General features: G+C 49.3%; 7 protein-coding genes across 7 annotated transcripts; 5 read left to right on the top strand and 2 right to left on the bottom strand.

The window, feature by feature from the left end:
* The first annotated feature begins 2675 nt into the window (after positions 1-2675).
* Positions 2676-3687, top strand: FOBCDRAFT_23635 (uncharacterized protein). Its single transcript, XM_059610079.1, has 3 exons — positions 2676-2931; positions 3014-3271; positions 3344-3687. The coding sequence occupies exons 1-3, from the start codon at positions 2875-2877 to the stop codon at positions 3557-3559; spliced, it is 531 nt and encodes a 176-aa protein (XP_059464459.1). The 5' UTR covers positions 2676-2874; the 3' UTR covers positions 3560-3687.
* A 1186-nt stretch (positions 3688-4873) lies between these two features.
* FOBCDRAFT_23626 (chitin synthesis regulation, resistance to congo red-domain-containing protein) lies at positions 4874-6053 on the top strand. Its single transcript, XM_031176713.3, has 2 exons — positions 4874-5392; positions 5445-6053. Exons 1-2 carry the CDS (start codon positions 5229-5231, stop codon positions 5785-5787), a joined length of 507 nt encoding a protein of 168 aa, XP_031047846.2. The 5' UTR covers positions 4874-5228; the 3' UTR covers positions 5788-6053.
* A 1679-nt stretch (positions 6054-7732) lies between these two features.
* Positions 7733-9691, top strand: FOBCDRAFT_23614 (uncharacterized protein). The gene is made up of 2 exons (XM_031176712.3): positions 7733-8142; positions 8193-9691. The coding sequence occupies exons 1-2, from the start codon at positions 7928-7930 to the stop codon at positions 9334-9336; spliced, it is 1359 nt and encodes a 452-aa protein (XP_031047845.2). The 5' UTR covers positions 7733-7927; the 3' UTR covers positions 9337-9691.
* A 313-nt stretch (positions 9692-10004) lies between these two features.
* FOBCDRAFT_198803 (vacuolar membrane protein-domain-containing protein) lies at positions 10005-11233 on the bottom strand (the record flags this gene model as incomplete). Its single annotated transcript, XM_059608927.1, has 2 exons — positions 10005-10615; positions 10714-11233. 2 exons carry the CDS (start codon positions 11231-11233, stop codon positions 10005-10007), a joined length of 1131 nt encoding a protein of 376 aa, XP_059464458.1.
* A 456-nt stretch (positions 11234-11689) lies between these two features.
* On the top strand, positions 11690-13285 carry FOBCDRAFT_218411 (Manganese/iron superoxide dismutase). Its single transcript, XM_031176710.3, has 2 exons — positions 11690-12136; positions 12242-13285. Exons 1-2 carry the CDS (start codon positions 11926-11928, stop codon positions 12868-12870), a joined length of 840 nt encoding a protein of 279 aa, XP_031047843.2. The 5' UTR covers positions 11690-11925; the 3' UTR covers positions 12871-13285.
* A 907-nt stretch (positions 13286-14192) lies between these two features.
* Positions 14193-16689, bottom strand: FOBCDRAFT_238015 (uncharacterized protein; the record flags this gene model as incomplete). Its single annotated transcript, XM_031176709.3, has 2 exons — positions 14193-16460; positions 16519-16689. The coding sequence occupies 2 exons, from the start codon at positions 16687-16689 to the stop codon at positions 14193-14195; spliced, it is 2439 nt and encodes an 812-aa protein (XP_031047842.3).
* A 2830-nt stretch (positions 16690-19519) lies between these two features.
* Positions 19520-20477, top strand: FOBCDRAFT_218407 (uncharacterized protein). The gene has a single exon (XM_059609501.1). The coding sequence runs from the start codon at positions 19548-19550 to the stop codon at positions 19890-19892; it is 345 nt and encodes a 114-aa protein (XP_059466959.1). The 5' UTR covers positions 19520-19547; the 3' UTR covers positions 19893-20477.
* Positions 20478-23133: the final 2656 nt, after the last annotated feature.

Here is a 23133-nt window from a genome sequence, read left to right as displayed (position 1 = left end):
ATATTATAATATAGATGTAGTAAAAAGGTGGCATCTGGTAAAGCACCAGAGGGAATTTGTTTATGTAAGCATCGAAGAGTACCAACCGACATGCCCTCAAATTCCAAAGATGAAAGACTGAATTGTCATATCTTACAGACATTTTGGGTCAGTGACATCATCAAATCTTGTAGAATCTTGCTTATGAAAGTCGGTTGTAGAATTTGAGCTGAGTCTCGTAGTTCAAAAAAAGGGGGGTTGATAAGCCTTGGTAGTCTTGCCGGTTTTCACAGCCAGACATCCATAACATGGAAGATGATGTTTGTCTCCAATAAAACAGCGTAAAGTCAATCATCTTAATAAATGGTACAGTATTTAATGATATCTCTAATCGTGTACGAAAAGGTTAAATAGATGGTTAGTTATAGACAACCTGTGAGAGGTGAATCCTTGTTCATAGTCTATAGCTTGTAGTGGAAACACTATTCCTAAGGCCTAGAGGGTAGGGCTATTGCGGATTAAATATTGTATTCTTTAATCATGGTGTAAATATTAAGTACCAGAGTCTTGCTTTCTTTGACCCCAGCTGATCATCCCCAGCGAAGAGCCACATGAGACATACGACAGCCTAAGGAACTTATCAGAAGTTGGGTCGTCTCATTCAGGCCCTCAGTCTAGAACAGCTTTGCAAACCCGAACTGGGGCATACTTGTAGATCTGGGGCCGGATCTCGAGGCTATGGGGTATGCGGGGGTGGGTCTGAAGAATCGGTGGACCGGTGCCACGATCCGCTGTCAAAACAAATGAAAGCAAGGGGCCAACATCGCAGTCGAGACGAATGACATCAGTCCTGAAGCATGCCTTTTCGAGTGTTTCCCTAAATTCCTGGTCTATGGCCTGGGTGGAAAGTAGTCTACGTAGTAAAGCCCTTACGCTTGAAGTTCGGAGGACTCTCGGGGTTCTTGGTGGCTGGAAAATGATAATCCCCAGATCGACCATAGGGGCGCCTCGAGGATGAGAATGAATTGGATGTCAGCTCCACCTTGTACCAACCCTATAGTAGCATAGGGAATCTAGCCAACTTACCGTATGAATGGGAAAGTCGGGATTGTGCTCCGGATTGAAGACTGAAAATGCCTGTTGAACCTGGGTATTATTGATGATCTGCATTGGGGCTTGGGACGAATCTTGAATATACTCCGCATGAACCGTATATATTAACATGACTTGCTGAAAGGTTTTATGACTCTCAACAACTACTCTGGCTTTTCTTATGATCCTCATCCATAGAGTATCATGGATTGAGGATGAATCCGTTCCTAAAGATAGGCTCACACAAGTCTCCCTATGGGCTTGGAAGCTCACGCGTCGACAGTGCGGGGAATCCTACTCGACCAGTTCTATGGAGGGTTGCATGCGTCAAAAGCTGCAAGTATCGACAGGGCCGATACCCTGGATAATACGGAGTCAATTCATTGTATCAGAAGTTTGATCATGTGGCCCGAAATCGGATGTACTCGGATGGGAGTTGTTTAAATAATCATGATGGTTGTGATTTAGTCAGGAGTCTAACACAGGATACTAAGAAGAATGTCATTCACAATGACGTACATGAGAATGAGTATACATGCAAACTACTGGTAAGACCAGGCGATAGGGCAGACGGACAAACTGGACGCCCTAACGAGAGTTTCTAGTGACCAGAGGCCGGCGAACCTGAAAAACAGGCTCCGTCGGTCCGTAGTGATGATAGCAGAGGCTGATTGTTGATGATGGCAATCCTCCCCCTGTCCGGAGTGCACGGTGAATTTTGATCCAATATTGGGCGACAATTTTCGCCGCTTGATGGAATGCAACGCAACCATGAGAGGCCCCCTCTGGCACTTCGGGGTAAATAAGGTAAAGACCTTCACCCACCATTTCATTAACATCGGAGAACAGCGATGATCAGAACATCAATAGTGATATGCTTTGTCCGATCGATCCTGGCGTTCATGTCAGCCTTATTCTGCATGATTGAACTGAGAGAAGCGGTGAGTTTTACTTGTTTTGAAGGTTCTTTGTGTAGTTAGCTTTTCCCATTGTCAGACATGGCTTTTCGAGCTCGTGACTCTCGATGCCGGAAGATTAGTGAAAGTGTGGGGGAGGAGCAAACCCCAGACTTGGCTTATTGACACCTGTAATTTTGGGCATTTAGCCCCCCGCTACCCTCCACTACCGCTCGACAAGATCCCACTGCAGCCGGGGGCGACCGGCTATCTTATGCACGATAGATGCAGTGCTGGAGCTCTGGACTTTTGGAAGCATAAACCTGGCCAATCATGGACTGTACTGTGGTGGTAGTGGTGTTTTGCTTCACTAATTCTTATTTCTCAGCATAATCGAGAAACTTCATTCTGATACTACTGGATCAACGTTGTCTTCCTGCCCACCTTGATAGATCTCTCAAAGAATCAATGAAGAACCCACTCGTATCTACTACATTTGATATTAATGAATGCGATACTATGTATACATTGAGCGTGAGTGAGCGACTGTAGATATCAGTTTGTTTTCCTGTCCCTCCACACTGATTTGGCTCGCCCCCTGTCGCTTGGCACACGCACGGCAGGCGCTGTGGACGGATCTGCGGCTGCCTGCCCTCCGAAACCCAAAATTCGCCCACCGCAAAGCAAGCCAAACCAGGCCCAGGAGCAACCTGCAATACAGTTAAAAAAACACCTTCCCCTCCAACCCTCCTCTGACCTCATTTCCACGCAAACTCTCTTCCTAACACACCTGACTGAATTTCTTCCTTTGACTTCCTATGTTTTCGATAGGAAGCATTATAATAACTGATACCCATCATCGCAGTCACCTCTAGCAACACACAAACCACTTCTTCCAGCGCGAGCAATGGAGAGCCTTCAACTATCCCAGGTTCTTGCCGACCTCAGCAATATCGGCGCCGCCGTACGTGTCCACATTTAACCTTGAGCTCCTTTCTGCTACGTGTTCATCTGTGCAGTCGAGACTAACGTATCTCGTGTGTCAGGATCCGGGAGCCGCAGAGGCCATCGTCAGCGCCAACAACCCCTCCAACTCTAGTTACACCCGAGTCGAAGTGACTGCAGCCGCAACTGCCCCTACCTCGAGTCCTACTACGAATCAACAACGACGTCCCACAGGCTTACAGCGGCATTGGTCGTCGGAGAAATTCGACAAATTCGGCCGCCGCATTCTCTCTCCCGGTTCCCACTCCGGTTCAGCTGTAAACTCTAGCCCTGGAACTCCTCGCCGAGGCGAATCTGATGTGAGGCAACCCCCCCAACCGTCGTCTCAAAGGCGAAGCTGGGACTTGGGCACTGACAGAACTGCTGTACAGTTCGAAGAAGACCTGGAGAGAGCAGGCACACTCATGCAACTATACGACATTCGCTCCAAGATCAAGCAGCAGGATAACAGCAGTCTGCTCAGAGCTCGAGAGAAGGTCAACGCGATAGCAGCGCGACAACAAGCTCAACAGGCCGCGGAACGCAACATGAAGGCAGCTGACGAACTCCGACGACAACGCTACTCTTTCCCAAGAGCCGGCCTCTGAAGCGAATGACCCTTACGATTTCCTTATATCTCCTCACGACGGATCACGGGCTCGTTACGAAAGGACAGGCGCTGGGTAATATCTGATTGGTGTTTGCGGGATGATTTCTTTGACGGCGTTTGGGACACAAAAGTATATGCCGTCGGTGCGATGAAATCGATCCTGTTCTGAAGATCAAGGTTGAAGACAACCCTGATATGTTTTAACGATTGGAACTGCTGACATTAATACGATGCGCTTGGATAATCGAAGCGGATGTTGTTGTTTTCGCACTTTGGGGGACCAAGATGGCACCAAACCATGTATATATACCATGGGAGAATGAAAGCGGTTTCTATATTCTGGAATAGTCCGACTCCTTCAAATTATCATAGGCATGCCGCGCCTTCGATCACTCTCCAGACATGGCATCAATTCTTGCATCATTTGAGCCTCTTGGCCTAATGCCTCTATGCATGCGAGGATCATATATACTGTCGAAAGTTGATTTAACTCTTAGCCATTTCAGAAAGCACAGCATAGATTATTAATAAGCTTAATTGCCGTAGGCCGAACTAACATGGAGCTCCAAGACGGGTCTTTAGAGGGTCTAGAAGCTGAGCTTTTGGGATATGCCGGGTCCGAGAGTTTGGGTTGATTCTTGCTTGGCATTTGGAATACTTACATAAAACGTCCAGAATACTCATGCAGGTCCTTTTACAAGTCGCTTATGACGTTCTAGAATGTGGTTTATGAAGCAGATCAATCATCAACGAAACGATGGAGTAGCTAAGGGTGGAAACACGTCATTCATTGGCTTCGCCACATCAACGAGGAATTGGAATTTGGCCGCGAAGACTTGAGGCTTAGCAGTCTTGGACAGGTGATGATCTCGGTCCAAACTTGCCGGTGAAGTACAGACCTTTCCGCTACCATTTACGAACCAAAGGGACTGGTTATCAATTGATACGCGAAATACGCTGCGTATTGACGACGGTCTTGATTCACTCCTCAAACCTGTATATCACCCTTGAAGGTAGCATGGTATGATTGTATAGCGGGAATCACGGCAGATATGAAGGTTACCGTGATGTAAGCGCCAAGCGCTCAACTGCTACTGTATCTTTACGCACAGCCACTATCGACCACGCAGCGCAATAGCATTAAACCTCGTTTGATAGCCAAGAACACACCATGTTGGCCAAGACGAGACAAAAGTGGAAACACTCGAGACCAAGAAGAGGCTTGTGACCGCGTTTTGTTAGAGTTACGCAGGCAACTTTAGGCTCTAGGCCAAGCTTGGGTGGATATCATGATTCTTCTCTTCTCTTGGCTTCGTCGTTTGAGTTGCACTATGCATAAAGGGCCCTCCTCCCACTCTCTTGTCTTCCCTTCTCTCATTCGTGTGGAACTTGGAATAGCAAAAAAAAAAAAAACCTATTATCCTGTTTTTTCTTACACCCTTTGACGGCCTGGTCTAATCGTCAATCACCTACTGTAACAGATCTTTTACACAACCTATCAGATAAAGACGTCACCTCCCTGGGAACACCATCACACGCATTCTACGTCATAGCCGAGCGACTCAGCGCCGCAAACAACACGTCAAAAACAGAGTTTGCCAATTGAACGCTCTTCAACTCTACTTCATCATCGTCGCGTATACACATCGCGCATCTTCATACTCACAATGGCGCCCACTGAAGATGTTTTTGCGCGCGACTACTACAGATGCTCTTATGGGTGGAATTGGAATGGACGACGATGTGTTCGTAACAACTGGTCCTACTGGGGGCGCTGGGTGTTAGCGGGCATCGTCATCTTTTTCTTCGTCCTCTTCCTCTTCTGCTGCCTGTAAGTAGTTGCACTCTCATTACCGTTTGAAGTATCTTACTAACACATCAAGATTCTCTCGCCGTCGCAAACGCCGTGGCGTTAAGCCCGTGTACGGCACTGGATGGATGGCGGCCAAGCCTTGGGGAAACAACAACAACAACCATCAGATGTACAACTACGGCAACCAAGGCGGCTATAATCAGGGCTACCAGCAGAACAACGGTGGTTACGGAGCTCCACCTCCACCTCCAGCATACGGCCAGCAACAGCAGCCTCAGTACACTGGTACGACATTCAACACCAACGACGGGTACTACGGCCAGGGCCAGTATTCCGGAGTTCAGCAACCACAGGGTACATATCAGCGTGATGGTGCTTACTCCCCACCTGCGGGTCCTCCTCCTGGAAAGTAAAGCACGGCGATGGGTGCGTTTGGAATGAGAACGGGTTTAAAACACGGCCGATATGGAAAGGATACCACCGATTGAGGCGTTTGGGAGCTCGCTATGTAATGAATGGACTTACGTCAAGACATACTGTGATAAGAGGCATTACTCTCGCGAGCATGGCCTGGGCGGAATTACGAGAATTATTTTTTTCCTAATCGATTCTAGTCTTCTCTCTAGCAAGTATTTATCGAAATAGTCAGATAACTATGTTTGTGACGCGTTGCTGATAACGTTTCAGCAGATCTGTCGTGACTTCAAGGGCATGATGTTGATGAATGAACTGAATTCAAGAACAACAGCCGCATACTATTAGGTGAATTTGAACGTATGCATAGATAATTCGACATCAACGCCACAGCCGTTGACGGGACCTGCATGAAACATGATAAAGGTGGGAAGAAACAAATTTGCAGTAGTATACCATTCGTTGGGTTATGCATACCGCCTCATGATAGCAGTGGACGACGATCTGAATATCTCTTTGGCCAATACAATAATGCCGAATTCATTCGCGTATAAAGGCAGTGCTGCACATCGCAATCATAACAAAAGGAACCCAAGCCTTGGCTCTCTGATATTTTCTACGCCAAGTCCCGAGAGCCTGGTCCAATGTACACACCTTGCAGAGAGTATGCCTCGATACCCATGGATCATCTTACATTTTACCACCAATTCCAATACTCTCCAGCTGTTGAAATCTGACACCGATAAATGACGAAATCATTTCAAAACCCTCAATTTTCCACTTCAACTCTGCGACAGGATCGTCCGGCAATCGAGACGACCCTGTCATTTCGGAAATGGAAGAAGCCCCTGTGGCCCGCATCAGGACCAGGGCTGAGCTTCTGGCAGAAGGGCTAACAACGGTATGGCGTCTTTGATACTGGTGATGATTTCATGGCTTTTATCCCGCATGATTCAAGGAATAAAGACTCGTTTGTGTTTGAGAAGTAGCTGGACATTGTTCTTTGACCTCGCACGTTGATCTATGGTAGAATGTCACCAGGCGATACTCCATAAGTTACATACAACAAAGATCGTCAATTCATCGACTTGCCTATCTTGCTACTCTCAATTTCCCAAGCATGCCGTTAACCATTCTCTTTACAGCATTCTCCGCGAATATTCGTTCAATCGCCCGATGTCGGTCCTATAAAGGCTAGGGCTAAGTGTCAAGCCATGGAGTCGTCATCACCCCTTCAACTGTCAAAGTCAGCTGTTGAAAGCCCGTATTGGATGTATTCAAACTCAGATTACAACAAAGTTCATATTCAATGCAATGGGCGTACATATTCTCTAAATGCGGAATCGACTCTGCTCTCTTCGCCGAGTCCACTCTCAGACCGAAGTGAACTGTCCGCCCCCACGAATGGATATCGAAGCGACAATCCTGTCGAGTTTCACAGTTTCAGAACTCTTCTGACAGGGATGTTTTATCGATCAGGGGCAAATTGAACCATTAGCGGTCCCGTTTCCCCTGGATCATCCCCGCCACTCGCGGTAATTCTGGACCTTTCAGCGTCTCCCTGTCCCTAGTGGCCAGGCCTCTCCACCTGGCGGGCGCCTCTAACTCCAGCTCCACCGTTGCTTTCTTCCCTTCTCTTTGACTTCTAGGCTTAGGTTGTACTGTACTTTATTCTCTACACCAACACGAACGACAATGCTGATGTGGCTGTCGTTTCCTAAGCCTCTCTTTAACCTCGTATAGGTCATCTACACTCTCTTGGTTATTTCTTCAAAACATTCTCTTGTACTGACGGTGCGAGCGCCGCTCTTGCTCTTCATCCACAGTCCTCTTCTGCTGGACCGCCGTCCTTCATTCCAACATTCGATTAGCGACCCGCTTCAATATTGACACGCGCTGAAAGAAGATACAGCATACGTCGTTGTCTCAATAACATCGTGTTTTGACTTTTTGACCGTTTCTCGATCAACATCCCCGAACTCAGTTCAAGCATTATCAACTTGCCCATGCAACCAAGTAGTATTATACCCGCAACCTCGAGCAAAATACGCAACACCACATTCATTATATCTTTCTCGATCTTTTCGGATTTATTTCACTCATTACCAGCTCCATCTTGAACTGGGACACATCAGTAAAATGCCCTCCATTGACGAGGCCATGGCACGGAGCCTTCGGGGCAGTGCCTGGGAGGTGGTCAAAGACAAGTTTGTCCGGACAATTGTAGCCGACCTTTCACGACGAGATATGTTAGCCGATGCAGCGCAAACAACCGATGAGGTTGCACAGAAATCAGAAGACTTCGCAACCGCTTTCTCTAGCTGGGACAACTGTATGAACGTGGCGTGGTGCAAGTGCGTATATCCTTCGTTACTTACAGGCCTTGTTTGCTAACTTGACCCAGGTGGCCAGTAATTGGTGTGATGATCATCGGAGGTCTTATCATTTTCAGTATTGTTTGGTGTATTATTCGCTGCTGCTGCTGTGGTCTTTCATGTTGTTGTAGCTGCTGCCAGTGCCTGAAGTGCTGCGGTAACTGCTGCGGTGCTTGTGACCCTCCACGCAGTGCTACGAAGCATTTGGATGACCCTTATGCTTCCCAAAGTCAGCATCATGGATACCGAAGTGAACCCCCAATGAATTCATCAGCGCCTCAGTACGGCGTCACAAAGCCCATGCGATCCGAGCCACCTCAGTATGCAGAATTCGAAACGAGTAAAGGCAGAGACGATGACGCCCTCCCTGAAATGCCCAGCTGGGAGGGTGCTAGCAGCAAAAAGGTCGAGGTCCACACAGAGGCCGTTGAGCTTGACACTCTACCTTCGAAGCCACCTCATAGTCAGCAAAGCAACATGATGGGGGGAGTTGCGCCGAACAATCTGACTCCCTACAGCCAGGCACAGAGTAATTCAAGCGGCTACCTCGGCGCTAACCAAGCTCCCGATGCCTATTCACCTATCGACCAGCAGGGTTACGGCTATCAAGCCCCCGGCATGAACCCCATGTACAGCAATGCCGCTGCTGTCGCACCGATGCCACATGAACGTCGCTCCCCAGCCTTGAACACCAATGGATACGGCAACCAAGGCTACGGCCATGATCAAGGATTCGAACAACCCCAAGGCTACGGGCAGATGCAGGGCTACGGGCAACAAGGCTACGGCCAGGCCACTTCCCCCAACGATTATGCCGCAACTTATAGCGGATACCGAGGAACTCCTCCGCCGCGGCCTGCCAGTTTCGCCAAGCGAGCTTCAATGCATCAAGATGAATTTGGTACTTATGGACAGTTTCCTCCTCGTCGTTCTCCAGCTATACCAGAAGACTATGGTTATGGATCACCCGTTCGTCAATCACCCGGCCCCCAAAACGATTTCGGCTACGCTCAGCCACCTCGCCAGTCTCCAGCGCCTATGAACGATTATCGAACACCGCCTCCTGGTCCCGAAGCGAGCTATGGTGCAAATCCTGTTCAGCAGCGGCAACACATGCCAGAGTCCCACTCTCCGCAAGAGCCATACCCAGGTTTCAAGCCATACCAGCCTTAAGCGGTGGATTTATGACACTTTGGAGGTGAACGAAAGAAAAGGCATATGGTTATGTTCTTCTGAGTATTTCATGGATATACGGAGTTGTTTCCGGCATTTTGTTACTACTTTACTAAGTTTTATGCGTGGGCGTTTCTGGGGAGAACTTAGGTCGAACTTTTCTTTAGAATTTGAGTCTGGATACTCACGTTATATTTTGGAGGGCCCCATGATACGGATTTGTCTCGTCAGCCTGTAGAAAGATGGCTTGAATGCACCACTTGGCTACGACACAAGGACTTCTCGCCTACGTAATGAAACTCTGTTCAGCTTCATGCAAGCTTGGCATTATAGCCAAGACTTAGCCATTCATTTAGATGATGAGTTTGCTAAACAACAATGATCCTCGCCCGTGAGGCTTTGTGAAGTTTGATTTGAAGTCGCTTCTAATCCCGAAGTGTAATCCCACCTGAAAACGCCCCAGGCTCCTATTTACGCCGTGAGCCTGACTGCCACTGAATGCCGACAAAGAACCACCAGTATTTGCAATATAATATATCTCCATTCGCTGGTAAGACACCACGACTCGAAACCAGTACAGATTGTTTGTAAAAGACCCATACTACCAGAAAACTCGAGAAAACTTGAAACAAAACAGACAGGCCTGTCCAAAGCTTATGTAACCTCTTCTACTCCTTGGGATATAGCTCTTGGGGAACCTTATCCTGAGGACCACGGGCGCTCGCACTGCTTCCTATGATTGTGCGATCGTCACCGTCGCGCTCGGGATCATACTCTCCAGAGTCTCTGCCTTTGGGTTGCGTGGAATGAGTGGGACGCGTGACATGCTTATCGTCATCGTCATCGGACTCACTGTCAGTCTCGTGCTCTGAATCGACAAGTCTGACACGTGAAGTCTCGTCCTCGCTGTCGTCGTACCTCCTGCGGCGGCCTTCGTCATCAGATTCGTTGCCATGGCTTTCGTGGTTGGTCTCTTTGAGCTTGATGAACGAGTCGATGATATAGTATTGGAGGGCGTTCATGATGAGGGGGAAGATCATCATGACAAACGCGATCTGAAGCTTCTCATTGCCCTCGGTCCAGCCAAGAGCCCAATCGCCAGCTTTTGAGATCCAAGGCATCATTATGAAGATGATGAGCACGCAGATCTTCATGCCAAAAAGGCCACAGAAATAAATGACTGATTGTTTTAACCACCACCAGGCATTGGGCGGCGTACCGTAGTTGCCAGACTGAACAGATTCGGGGGGTTGACCGACGGGTGTGAAACGAACGAGACCTGTGAGGATCTTTAGGAGAATGATGAGTATGGGGATACCGAGAGTGGTCTATAGATGTTAGCAAATCTGGTGTGTGAATCACAGCATAGGCTGATACTTGCATCTATCGCGAGGTTGAGAAGATAGAAAGAGCATGGGTTCGGGGCGTAGTTGTCGTCATCGGATCGTCTTGTCATGGATGTTGCTGAAGGGTCGACCTGGACCGAGAATCGACCGCTCGTCAACATGGACATGAAGATGTTGGCGATGTGGACGAGCACAGAACCAAAAACCTGCTTTGACACGTCGAAGAACCAAATCTTGAGAGGTCGTTGAGGTCGTTCCCGCCACCGCTTATAGACGAGGGAGAGTAGAGCCAGAGCACCAAGTGCGCCTTGTACAAGCAGCGCGAAGGAGCCCAGTAACGAACACTCCCCATTGGAATCGTCTTCGTCGTATGGCTGTGGTGCTCCGGACGCGATGAAGGTTGCGGATGCGGCTGTGGAGGAAGCCATGGAGGCGGCTGAGGCGATAACTGAGGTAGCCATCTCTAGAGCTGTTGAAGATTGGGCGAGAATCAAGGAAGAAGCATCATCGACGGCGACTGGTATATCTTCGAGGTTCGACGGAGGTTGCATGTGTACGTGGACGTTTGATCGATTATGATGTTGAATGTCTCAGTAGAGAGGAGAAGTGGTGATGTTTCAGGACAGCCAAAAGGGTCCAACGGGGGCGAAGAAAGAGACGAATGAGAGTTGTTGAGAGCAAAACTCTTACAAAACTTGTCAAGAGATGAAACTTGTATTTATCTTGGTATAACGATAGCAAAAAGAAAGACCAAAAAGAAGATGCCGAATGGAGACAAAATGAAAGGGGGAGGAAAGTCAAAACGGAGAACGAGGCGCTTGTGACTGATGGGACTGATCATGAATATCGACGCCTAGACTTCTCCAAGACTAAGCCTGAGCCTGAGCGTGGTCATGGATATTCGGCTCCTGCTGCTGGTCCTTCTCAGATTAGACTGGAGCTAAGCCCAAATTCAATCTAGACTCTTCAACACAGCCACTCTCTTGTCTGTTTTTCCCCGCCAGACCAAAGTCCAGAGTCAGTCTGGTTTAAGGTAGCCTTGGCCCGCGGATTAAGACTCAGCCACATATACCATGTCCCCGTCTTGTGGCGTCCTGGTTCATCTTCGGCTCAACTTAGCTCCGTGAAGAAACCTCAGGCGGCGGCTATCAACACCAAAAAAAGTACAATCCAAGTCGACGACGTCCACGGTCCTTCCAACGCCGACTAGCTCCCCTAATACCGTCGACCTTCCCTTCACACAATGCTTCGTCCGATATTAAGGGTCCCTAGATCCGCATTTGGCCTCGGCCTGCGCTCAACAGTCAATGCCCGCCGATCTATCCATCATGTTCCCCAACTGCCGCACGACTATTCTGAGGGTGTTCCTAACCTCATGAGCCCTGGAGGTTTCTCGATCGCTTGGACTGAATACATGAAGCTGACGGTGGATAAACTGAATGCTTTGACTGTTGGTATGTGTGGCATTGATGTTCTAGGACAGCATTGAACCACATTGTTCCCCAATTTGACGTTGAATTATATACCAATTCAACACTTACTGACATGCCAATTTCCAGGCACTGAGCTCGAGGATAAGGACACAAAAACAATCGCTCTCATGACAGCCCGCGAGCCTAACCAGGCCCCAATCTTCAACTATGCTTCCATGGCGCACAACAACCACTTCTTCTTCCAAGGCATCGCACCAGAAGGAACCCCCATGCCCGACGCCCTCCGCAGCGAACTAGAAGCCTCATTCTCCTCCATCGAGACCCTCCGCCGCGAATTCATCATCACTGCCTCCGCCATGTTCGGTCCGGGCTTCCTCTGGCTCGTCAAGGCTGGTCCCGGCGACTACCGTCTTCTGCCCACCTACCTTGCCGGTTCTCCCTACCCCGGCGCTCACTGGCGCGCCCAGACCACCGATATGAACGCCGTGGGCAAGGATGGCTCTGCCCGCACTTTTATGCACAACCAGGCGTTCGGTGCCAACAAGCGAAACAGCGATCTTCCCCCAGGTGGTGTCGAGCTGGAGCCTCTTCTGTGTCTAAACACCTGGGAGCACGCATGGCTGTTGGATTGGGGTGTGGGAGCTGGTGGCCAGGGTGGAAAGGCTGCTTTCGCCGAGTCATGGTGGAAGTTGATCGATTGGGAGAAGGTGGCTCAGAAGTCGGGAGTGCTGCGACCTGGCTTCAAGTCTGCGTAAGCAGAAATACGACACATGACAGCGCCTAGACAGGATGTATAGTTAGGACACGATGTTACGGCATTGGATAGAGACAAAGGGATAAGGGAAGCGAATTCTGTAAGATATTGTACTCTGCATATACAGGTGGGGAAAATGTACTATTTGACGTCTCGGTGCGTCTCTTACGTCCTATATCTTGCTCATGAGACGCCTGGGAGATGGTTTGGTTACCCAGGTATGTTGCCATCCGCTAGTTCTGGTATATAGCGTACCTCGTGATAGTGGACAGCAAAAAGGTATAAACACCAAAAAGACATACAACACCAGGTATTCGCTGGTCGTCACCGACCCAACTACTAATCCGGCGCTTCGTGGCTTGACGATGGGGGAGCAGACGGGACCCCGTATTCTACACGAGCTGTGGTCGTATGTGACGATCGAGCTGGTAAGATGAAATTATATCAGGATGTTGAGCACTATTGGCCGACTTGAATGTATCACAAACCTCACAACCGGATGCCACCAAGAGTAAATATCAGAAGGACTCAAGGGTGAAAGTTATTGCTGGTAGGCAAATTATATGTATACGTGTATACATGCCTAAGAGCGCCGAAGCGATACATTTGGTTTCGTTGCCAAACACACCCTCCTGCAATAACAATTCATGTTGAAGGCAACATTCTTCTACTCCTAATCAGCCAATCCTGCATCACACGTCCTGTCCATATAGCTCATGAAGAGGAGAGACCGTAACAAAGACTTATAATACCGACCCCATATAAGACTTAACAATAAGTTTCCAGAAAGACATTAACATCGCATAGCTTCAAGGACAATATTGAAATTCATCATGTCATTTTCTTTTCCTATCCTAAGAAGCTAGCCCGAGCTACCTATATGAAGTAAAAAATCAACAAGCGCTGTGTGGTATCTGCGTCATCCTTCGTGAAGTAAAGAAATTTAAGGGAGTGGGCTGTGCAGTGTTGAGTTTTCTAGAGTCGTGTGCGAATGGTATAAAACGAAGGCAGCTCGTTCCCCTCGAGCAATGGCCTATCAATCAAGAGAACATCCTGAGTATGCAAATTCCAGTACCCAAAAAGACATCATTGCTCATCTCGAGCTAACATTCATCCGCTGTGTAAGCATCCCGCGAGAGAGCCGCAGCAAGTATCGCATAGTGGTTGTACGTTCTGGCATGTAAAAAGACACAACACCAGTACAAAGAGAAAAAACCGAGTCCCAATAACCATCAATGAGGGGTAACAGGTCAACGGTATCGAAATGAAATCAACGCAGAGTAGAGTTTTGGTAGGTGATAGAAAAGTGGCGGATGTGGTGGTTTAGATCATGTTTCCATTAACGCTGATCTCAAAACCCTCGCCCTTTTGTCTGAGCGCCTTTGCGAGCATAAGCTCTCGCATCCAGTCGATGCGGTCATCTCGGTTCTTGACAGCAAAGTGATGCGTCTTGCCTGTGCCATTGACACCTTCTGCGGGAATGGCGCCAGCAGGTTGAAGATGGCTCTCACGCTTACGAAGGCGGGCAGTGTTCTTCTCTTGAGGGATGAGCTGGAAAGCAAAGGCACCAACGGGGTCGCTCTTCTCGCGGCTGTGGCTTCCACGAGAAAGATGCATCGTCTTGAAAGCAGCAGTGAGCTTTGAAGAGGATGCAACACTTGAGCAGGCAATTGCGTAATCGTCAATGTCCACATACTCAAGGGTCCGGCCGAGCTCCTCGGCATCCTTGTGCATATTGAGACGCGTACCCTTAAGAGTAAAGTAACCGTCCTGCCACTCATGCCGAAGCATCTTTGTCTTGCGCTTCTTCATTGGGCCTTGGTGGCTGATGCCATTGGCAGGGTCAGCAGAGGGAGACTTGCCCTTGGCACCAAGAGGTGTGATCGTTGGTGCCAGGACCTTCTCAGAGCCATTAAGCTGGCCACGGGAAAAAGGCAAGTTGTCGCGAGGGGGTGGCTGAAGAGGCTGCTGAGATCGTGAACCTCGTGGGGACTGGGGTGAGGAGGATCCCTGGGAAGGGCGGCTAACGAGAACAGGCTTGTTCTCCTCCAGAGCGGGCATCACAGGGAAAGATGGGCGGCGGGCTGAAGTGCGAGACTGGCAGCGAGGAGGGGAGACATTGTTAGTTGGAGATGTGCGGTAGTTCATGTCAGGGGGCACAGATTGGGAGAAATCTCGAGCCACTGGGCCAATGGGTACAGCTGTAATGGGAACATCAAGCTCCGAAAATGGTGTACCATGGCGGAAGCTGTTCCTGGGTGTCATCTCCAGGTCAGGAGATCGAGGGCTGGTCTTCTCCATCTGGTAAGGGACAAAGGCGGGCTGGTGTTGCTGTTGCAATTGCTGTTGATGTTGAGCAAATGACTGCGTGGGCTTCTTCTGAGGGGGAGGCACTGAAGAAGCCCCAAGACGGGACGGGGGAAGCTGAGGTTTCCCAGGGATGGACAGTTTAGGTAGTCGGCGCAGGCCTTGGTGAGGAAGCTGGGCCTGTGCGGTTGGCATACCATCAAATGGAGGTGTGGGAGGCACCTCGGCGCTGCAGTCTCCCTGCTGTTGGTGCTGAAAGCTAAGGAATTGTCTGACATTATCTTGAGGATCTCTTGACTGAACGCCACGGAGAGATGCCTCGTAAAGGTACTGGAGAGGAGGCATGCCAGGACCCATGACATCCGAGGAGGCGACAACAGAAGGTACAGCGTCCGATACGGGGCGGACCTTGTTAGGGTCCAATGCCTTGGCCGTCTCAGGGTTGCCAGCATCTCCAACCATGACGGTACCAGTGGCATTAATATCCACATGTGGATATTCTTTCTTGAATGCTCTGATAAGCTGTTGTTGCTTTCTGAACTTGGAACAGTTCTCCCCCTTGGAACAGTGATGGGGCTTTGGGATAACTTGTTCAATACCGATGATAGACACTGACTCCATGGGAGTAATATCGTCTCCATTTGTCCTTGCACGATGACGTCGCTTGCTGCTCTGGCGACGCTTGAGACGACCTTCTTCCCCTCTTCGCGCTTCTCTGACAACTTCTTTGCTTGGAACATCTTCAATTGGTGTTTCCGGGCGAGGTGATGCAGGTCTGCTGTCTCTGAGAGCTTGGATTTGATGCCAGACTTTGGTCCTGATACCAAACGATTGGATGTTAAGCTCCTTGAGATCTTCAAACTTAAGCGTTATCAGAATTGCACCGCTGATATCATTCTCCATAAATCGGTCCGCCACGGACAGCTCAACGCCAGCATTGAGCATAGCCTGCGCAACCATCTCAGTGGACCATGATGCCAGAGTTGTCGTGTCCAGTTCCGCATCAGTGTACTGGAAAGGACTGGCTCGGGGCGGTGGTGGTTGGGATGTCATGAGAAAGTCCGCAATGTTCCGAGGTCCCTTGGGAGTGATGGGTGATAATGTCAAAATGATATCCTCTTCGGTGGCAGAGTATTGGTCAGTCGAGGTCCGAAAAAGGTGAGGCCCTCGAGGGCCTTCCACCTGCTTCGGGGAATAATCAAGCGGAACTTCTTGGCTTCTACTCGATCTTGGCGTCGGAACCTCATCGTAGGAAGAAACTGTTGTGAAACTAGGTTGTCCAGCCTAAATATGTCTGTTAGTTCTTATCGAGGTCTATCGACTTTCTCTGTGGGACACATACCGACTGCAGACTTATACGAGGCGAGTTGTCCTCCTCGTCGCTAATGATTTCATCCTCTTCTTCCCAGTCCGTGTCCACAAACTCGGTTGCCACTGAAATTGGTCGATCTAGTAGTTGAGAATCATTCTTGAGGCTGAAGAAGGTGTCCCGAGGTAGGGGTTGCTGTCGCATTTGTGAGTATGTTAGGCGGTCTCCGCCTCGGAAAGATGTGTACTCCTATGGGTCAGTGTTAGTGATATCCATAACGCTCACTGACCGAGCATTCATGCTTACCATTTTGGAGTTATGTCAGCAGATATCAAGTAGTTGATGCTACCAGGCACCAAATACTGTTGGTGAGGTTGTGTGTATCAGCTGGCTATTGCTTGATATGGCCGTCGCCGGCGGTTGCTTCTTTAGAACTCAGTGCCTAAGCTCGATCGAGGAGACGCCTTGAAACAAAGAGAAACAGATAAAGAAAACATAAATCTCGTGGTGTCGAGGAGATAATACACACGTCGCAAAACTTGGGAGAAGGGGACCAGGGGAGTGAGCGGGCGGTTACGGGACGTTATGTATGCACTATAGCTCGACACTGGAGACTGAGGGAACCAGCAGAGGCATGAATATGAGCGGTCACGGAGTGGATGGAGACAATAATAGACTTGGGCGAGGTGCTAAATGCAGAACGTGTGGCCATGTCTCTAGGCCCTTGGGGTACTGTAGCCCAGTCAGTCCCTCGACCCTAGACCCTTGTACCCTGGCTTGTTCGGGGGATGTGAAAGAGACGGGAGGAGAAAGAGGAGGGTGGGAGCAAAGATCCTAGGGTGAAGAACAGGGTGCTGCGGCTTCATCACACCGGCACGGGACGCAGAAAACGGAAAGCCAGCAGCATGTTATCACCAACAGCCAGGTTGAGATCCGTCCTATCAACCAACATGTAGATCAAGGGCATTGTATTCGTTTACGATCCGAAGGCTATGATAGTAGATACTTGAGTTAAAGTGACAATCTGACCTCCTCTGAGAAACATGGATTGACAGTTGATTCAGATAGAGTACCAGACAAAGCCAGTTGAGCATTAGAGCGTGCACGGCGTCAAGCTGGTGGTATCGATTGGGCCTTCAGTCCGGGCAGAGTGGCTGCGTCTCGCGTGCAAAAATGCACGTCCAGTCACGTTTCTGTGCTCTGATCACGAATCAGAGGGTGACTGGGGGCCGGGGGGGCTAGATGTTCGAAGAGAAACAGTGTCTTTGCCGGGACGCTTCATGACGATGGAAGAAGAGAAGCATCCTGGTCCTAGTTAAACAGAAGAGCGTGGGGCGCCATGCCTCGAGCTGTCTGTGCTCGTCGATTGGCTTAAGCTGGCGCACGTTGCGACCCTGGCTCCTGAGGCGTTAGGCTTAACTTGGTTGAGCACACCCCAATCTTGTTATCCACAGCTGGAGATCCGTTAGTGCCACACCTTTGGACAATTATAGCGGCCCTAACGAGCGTTTAAGCGCCGGGAGCTTGAGTTTCTCACCTTAGTTCAGGATGAGTCGAGCGACAGAGGTGAAGTGAGGTTGGGCAACGAGTCAACGCGCCGTATCACCCCGCAACACCTGAGTTTTTATATCGTTTCCGATATGGATTGTAATCTCATCCATCGGCAGAACAGGCCAAACCCAATTAATAGATAGTGATAGTGATGATGGATGCCCATGGCAACCCTCAGCACAAACATGATCAGTCTGTTTTCTCGTGTCATCACATTTCTCAATTGCAAATTGATCTTACCATGTTCGCATACCTTTCAACCTCTCTGCGTATCCGTACTCTGCTGAGTCTGTTCTTCGTGCTGTACTTTCTTGTACACTGTAGTGCCAGGGTCATCACGGACCAAGTAGCTTCGGCATAGGAGCGGGAGACGAGCCCCATCAGCTGCATGCGAAATCCTGAGAAACGAGAAATAAACGACCGGCATGGATCGGTATTCTTTATTCTCCTATGGCGCACTGTATGGGTTCCTCGCCTCATGCGCATGTCTTTCAACGTCGACATTGCCATATGTTAAGGTATGAGTTGTTGGCATTGCTGTCATCAACGACGTGGACATACCGAGTATCATTTGATCTCTTGTTCAACGTATTATTCCCCTGCATGCTGTTGTCAAACGTAACACTCTTGCGTTCCTGAACATGAAGCTAGCCATGTGACTTGGGTTGTAGAGCAGATTTGAATGCGAATGTGAATGTATGTGAACATGCAAGCTTGTGAGCCCTTGCAATGGTAACAGCGAATATGTTTCCGACCTTGGAAAGTTTACTCTTTTCTCGCGCCTCATCCCATCCAGGAACAAGCTTTTCAACGGTCAAGAGTCTTGCACTCTATCCCGGAGCCTGGATGCTTCCAGGGCGCCCAAATTTTTACCACACCGGTTCTGTGGTTGTGGGACCGAAAACCGTTACATCTGAAACTCTATGTTTTTGACTCAGTATTCTCCAGCCTCAGTTCGAGCTCGTTCAACAGAGCGGATGGAGTTGGGAACTTCAGCCCCAAACCCCAGCCTCCGCCACCATTCTTGTGGACTGTCCCCTGCTAACAAACTCCATCCCCGAATGATAGTCCCGTAATTGCTTGCCGTTGCGATCCTTCACACGATTCTTTTCAGGTAGCTATTCTTCCGAGCTTGGTTCAAGTCTCGAGAGAAGCACCGACACGCCCCAGGCCAGTAGACAAATCGTATGTTCACCTCAAAATGGTTTCTTCGCATTACTGCCACGGCTGGTGCTCGGTGGTGTGCTCCTGTCGGTCTTGGAGGCCCTCAAAGGGTCCCTGGATCGTCAAGGTTCTGGCCCCCACCAACTCCAACTCCAAGCGGAACTGCTCTGAGGCCCTCTATCAGAGGCTACAGGAGTCCCTGTACAGAGTCCCTGTCGGATTCTTACTTGGCCCACCACCTCCTCCGACCTCGATTTCCTCTTCAGGCAGTGCGTTCACTGTGAGCTTTGAATGAGAATAGACGCTAATCTTGGCCATATGTCACTCAATAACCAACCATAGCGCTCATGAATGGTCTTTTCCACGAATCAAGTGAAAAGACTCGAACGGGCAGGCTAGTGGGACGGACCGTTTTTTTTTCAGTTTGTTTGCTCCAATACAGCATTCCTGTACGCTTTGATTTTCAATGCGATAGAAGTCAGGCGGATCATGGCGGCATGATTTGGTTGGCTCTTGACTGGCCATTTTTCGCCTCATCCACAATTCGACTATATTTTGCTGGCTCCAGACTGGAATTTCGCCTCATGAATGGTTATACGAGCATTGCTCATACTTGCGGTCAAAGATTTAACCTCTCTTGCTCATCGTGTGACTCAAAGGTCGCGGCCAAACTCGCTCACATGAACAAATGAATCCGCTTCATGTACGAATCGCAGTCTGTCACAACTATTCCTCGGAGGGAGCGGTGACAATTGACAGATGAACTCCTCTATTCCTTGTCAAGAAGTTCGAGCTTCGCCAAAGGGCGAGACTAAGAGGTGGGGTGATGGACTGCATGTACAATATGCTAGGATTCAGCATTTGGGCACTCTAGATCACACTGGAAATGGTATAGCTCTGCTGTAGTTTCTCAACTCTGTTCTTGGCCTTGTCAATCAAGGAGCCCCAAACCATCAGCTGAATCGGGAATATCTGTACAAAAGGTGCCATATCCTTGTGAGGAATTGAGGAGATGCCAGACGGCTCAGCAAGCCGAGGGTGAGTGGCTTTGAGGCGTGGTTGGCTGAAGGTGAAGCTCCAAGCATGATTTTCTGCAATGGATGTGTCGCCACGGTGATTGTCGATGAATTGATGAACAAATGGTACCCAGAATATGCAAAACGTATCTGTCTGTGCCTGGGCTGAGATGCAATGCGACGCGAAGTTGATTCACAGCACTACCATAACAGAGATATTGGAAGATCTGATGTTGTGGGGTCCAAGATTACGATTCTCAGTGTAGCACAGCATGACAGCCACTTTGCTGCATGAGATTCTGGTGATACATTCCAAAATAACGACATACAGTGACGACATCATAAACGCTGCACTACCTACCCGAGTATTCAGCCGTGGGGCTCAGGTCAGGCAGGTATATACAGTGCAAACCCAGACTGTGTCACCAATATTGGAGTGTAGGGTAACTCCACTACAAAGTGCTCGTCGTGAATATCGATACTCAGCTAGTAACAGCTTCCACCTACAGAAGCACAGCATATACGCATTACCTTTCCTGCAATAGGTTCTCGTCCCGCAGTGGACTCCGTTCAATAGCGATATTTTGCAAACACCTGGTGTCTCGAATTGCTTCGCCTCGCAAATGAATCCAGAGTCACCATGCCATTGGAATGTTACCGTGGGATGCGAAGCCCATGATGGTCAATATCTTCTGCGACCCAGTAGACTCTCATAATCTCATCTGGAGTCAACCATTGGCCTCACGTCCGTCAATCGCAATCCTGCGAGGGCTTAACCGATCCCGCTCTAGCTTCTTGGTCGGGATGCCCTGTCTGCTTCTGTCACCCAACCCCTACATAAACCTTGCTACGGTAAGGAAATGCCCAGCCCAACTCGAAATGTTCTTATTCCTTTCACAGCTTTACAGTAGGATGTGGTAATGATAACTGCTGTAGCAGTGTAGATTGATCCAGGTCCGGGATGGCATGTCTGAATGCAACAGGAAATAAGCAAGCAAGCAGTGGCGTGGATAGAGCCACAGTGGCTTCAAATCCTTCAGGCTTCATCACGCCAGTGTGGGCTAATGTCTTGTTCCCGCTTAACTTCGCATGCTATGCCCGTCTCCCGTCCAGCCTTCGTCTTCAAGTCAAGATGCCTTGCATGAAGATATAGACCAGGTCTTTTACGGCAAGACTTATCTTCGGGGATTCTCACCGACTGTCCCGTACGCCACAGAACACATACCGGTGACGACGATAGCTGTTGTGGAATTCGGAGCATCAAGATAATTGTGCGGGCTGATCAACACCACGCCTATGTCTCATATAGCCATCGTGGTGTCTCACTCTGAAGTTTGGTCTCGCCAAGACTTTAGATCGAGTTGGATGACCCATCGAACTCGAGGAGCGGCCGACAAGAAGGCTGGAAGTCCATGGGCCACAGAACACCCGTGAACAAAAGTGCTGGCTGGCAGCACATAACGGGTAGCTGCTTGTTGAGGAACTGGACGACAAGGTCCGATTGCAGGGGATCGAATATTGGCTCAGTCATGTCACTAAGTTTGCTCGGAGACAAGCTTGAATATCTCCGCATCTAAAATCAACGACGAATTGGTAACTCCCAGGAGCCAGGCAGTGGTGTCCCGTCATTATTGTCTACAGAGGACTTCAAGAATTCGCCCCAGTATAAGACGGCAGTCAGAATGTCACATCTGAGCTCTCGTTTCTGATTTTGTGATGCAACCCCCCGGCATCACATCACAGTGCCATTGGAAGTGTCAATGTGCATGTGCCGTTGTAATCCTTGTCTGAGCCAATCCTTACAGCTCTCCAAAGCGGCTCCCACTCTCCACTTCTGTTTCCCTCTCCATCAACGGTTTCAACACACATCTGGAATATCATCTATTAACCAATAGATGATTCAAAGCTCACTTCTGCAGAATCTCACATGATGCAAAACTAATGCGACCTCCTCGAGTTCTGTGGGTGCTGGAAGCACGGTCGCATTGTGGTCGAGCTTCTGGAGCTTCGAATGAATGTTCAATTTGAGAAGCCGAATCACTTCGGACCTACCAGGTTCTCCATTGGGACCAGAAGATTGTCATGGGTTTGAGCGGGGAAAGTGAGGGACAAAGTGATAATGTGAGTGTGACAAAGCAAAGCAAAGTCAAGTCGGCGCACACTCCACTGTGCTGTACCGAAGCCTTACTGTGCTAGTTTAACAGTCTTATCTGACGATCCTTGACTGTTGTTGATGGAGGCTTTTGTGAGCATTGAAATGGCTCAGCTTCCTTGATAGGAGCAAGGGCCCTGGTCAGCTGGAGCCTCGATCTACGATGCTAGCTTCAGCTTCGACTTGCTCCGGGCTATCATGCCATTGTCATAACATGTTTTTTCCTGCCTGGCGCCTGTTCGCAGGAATTTCCTTGCCTGGCCTTGAAGACGAGGTAATACGGCACAGTATAAACCATGATTCTGAGGACCCTAGATATGGATGCGATTAACTTCCCGCCTGAGTTTGGACCGGCCCGCGAGGGCCAAGAAGCTCCCCGCGGACCCTTCAACGGCTACGGAAAGGCCCACAAACGAACGTGGTGGTGTGTAAGTCGGGATACGCGGCCAACACAATTCAACTCGAGGTACCAAACTCAATTTTGCTGATAAGATGAGAAATGAGAAACCTTCGTCAGCCACACAGGGCTAGACCGTCTAAAACGGTAAAACACATGGTACACCCTTTGACCGTCGATGGCGGACAAAAGTTTGGTCCGGTCGCATCGAGATTCTGAATCATGCGTTGATGGAGGGCGAGTGTCGAGTTATTGAACTATATCGACTGTGAGATTCGAGGTCGGCCGCAAATTGAGGCCTAGGTTGACAGGGTGCCCAAGTTGCAATGTTGCCATACTGTGTCTCCAAGGAGAGGGTAATTTCGATA

The sequence above is a fragment of the Fusarium oxysporum genome, chromosome III (genome assembly GCF_013085055.1).
Source record: "Fusarium oxysporum Fo47 chromosome III, complete sequence".
Lineage (NCBI taxonomy): Eukaryota > Fungi > Ascomycota > Sordariomycetes > Hypocreales > Nectriaceae > Fusarium > Fusarium oxysporum.
This window is presented reverse-complemented; position numbering and strand designations above follow the sequence as displayed.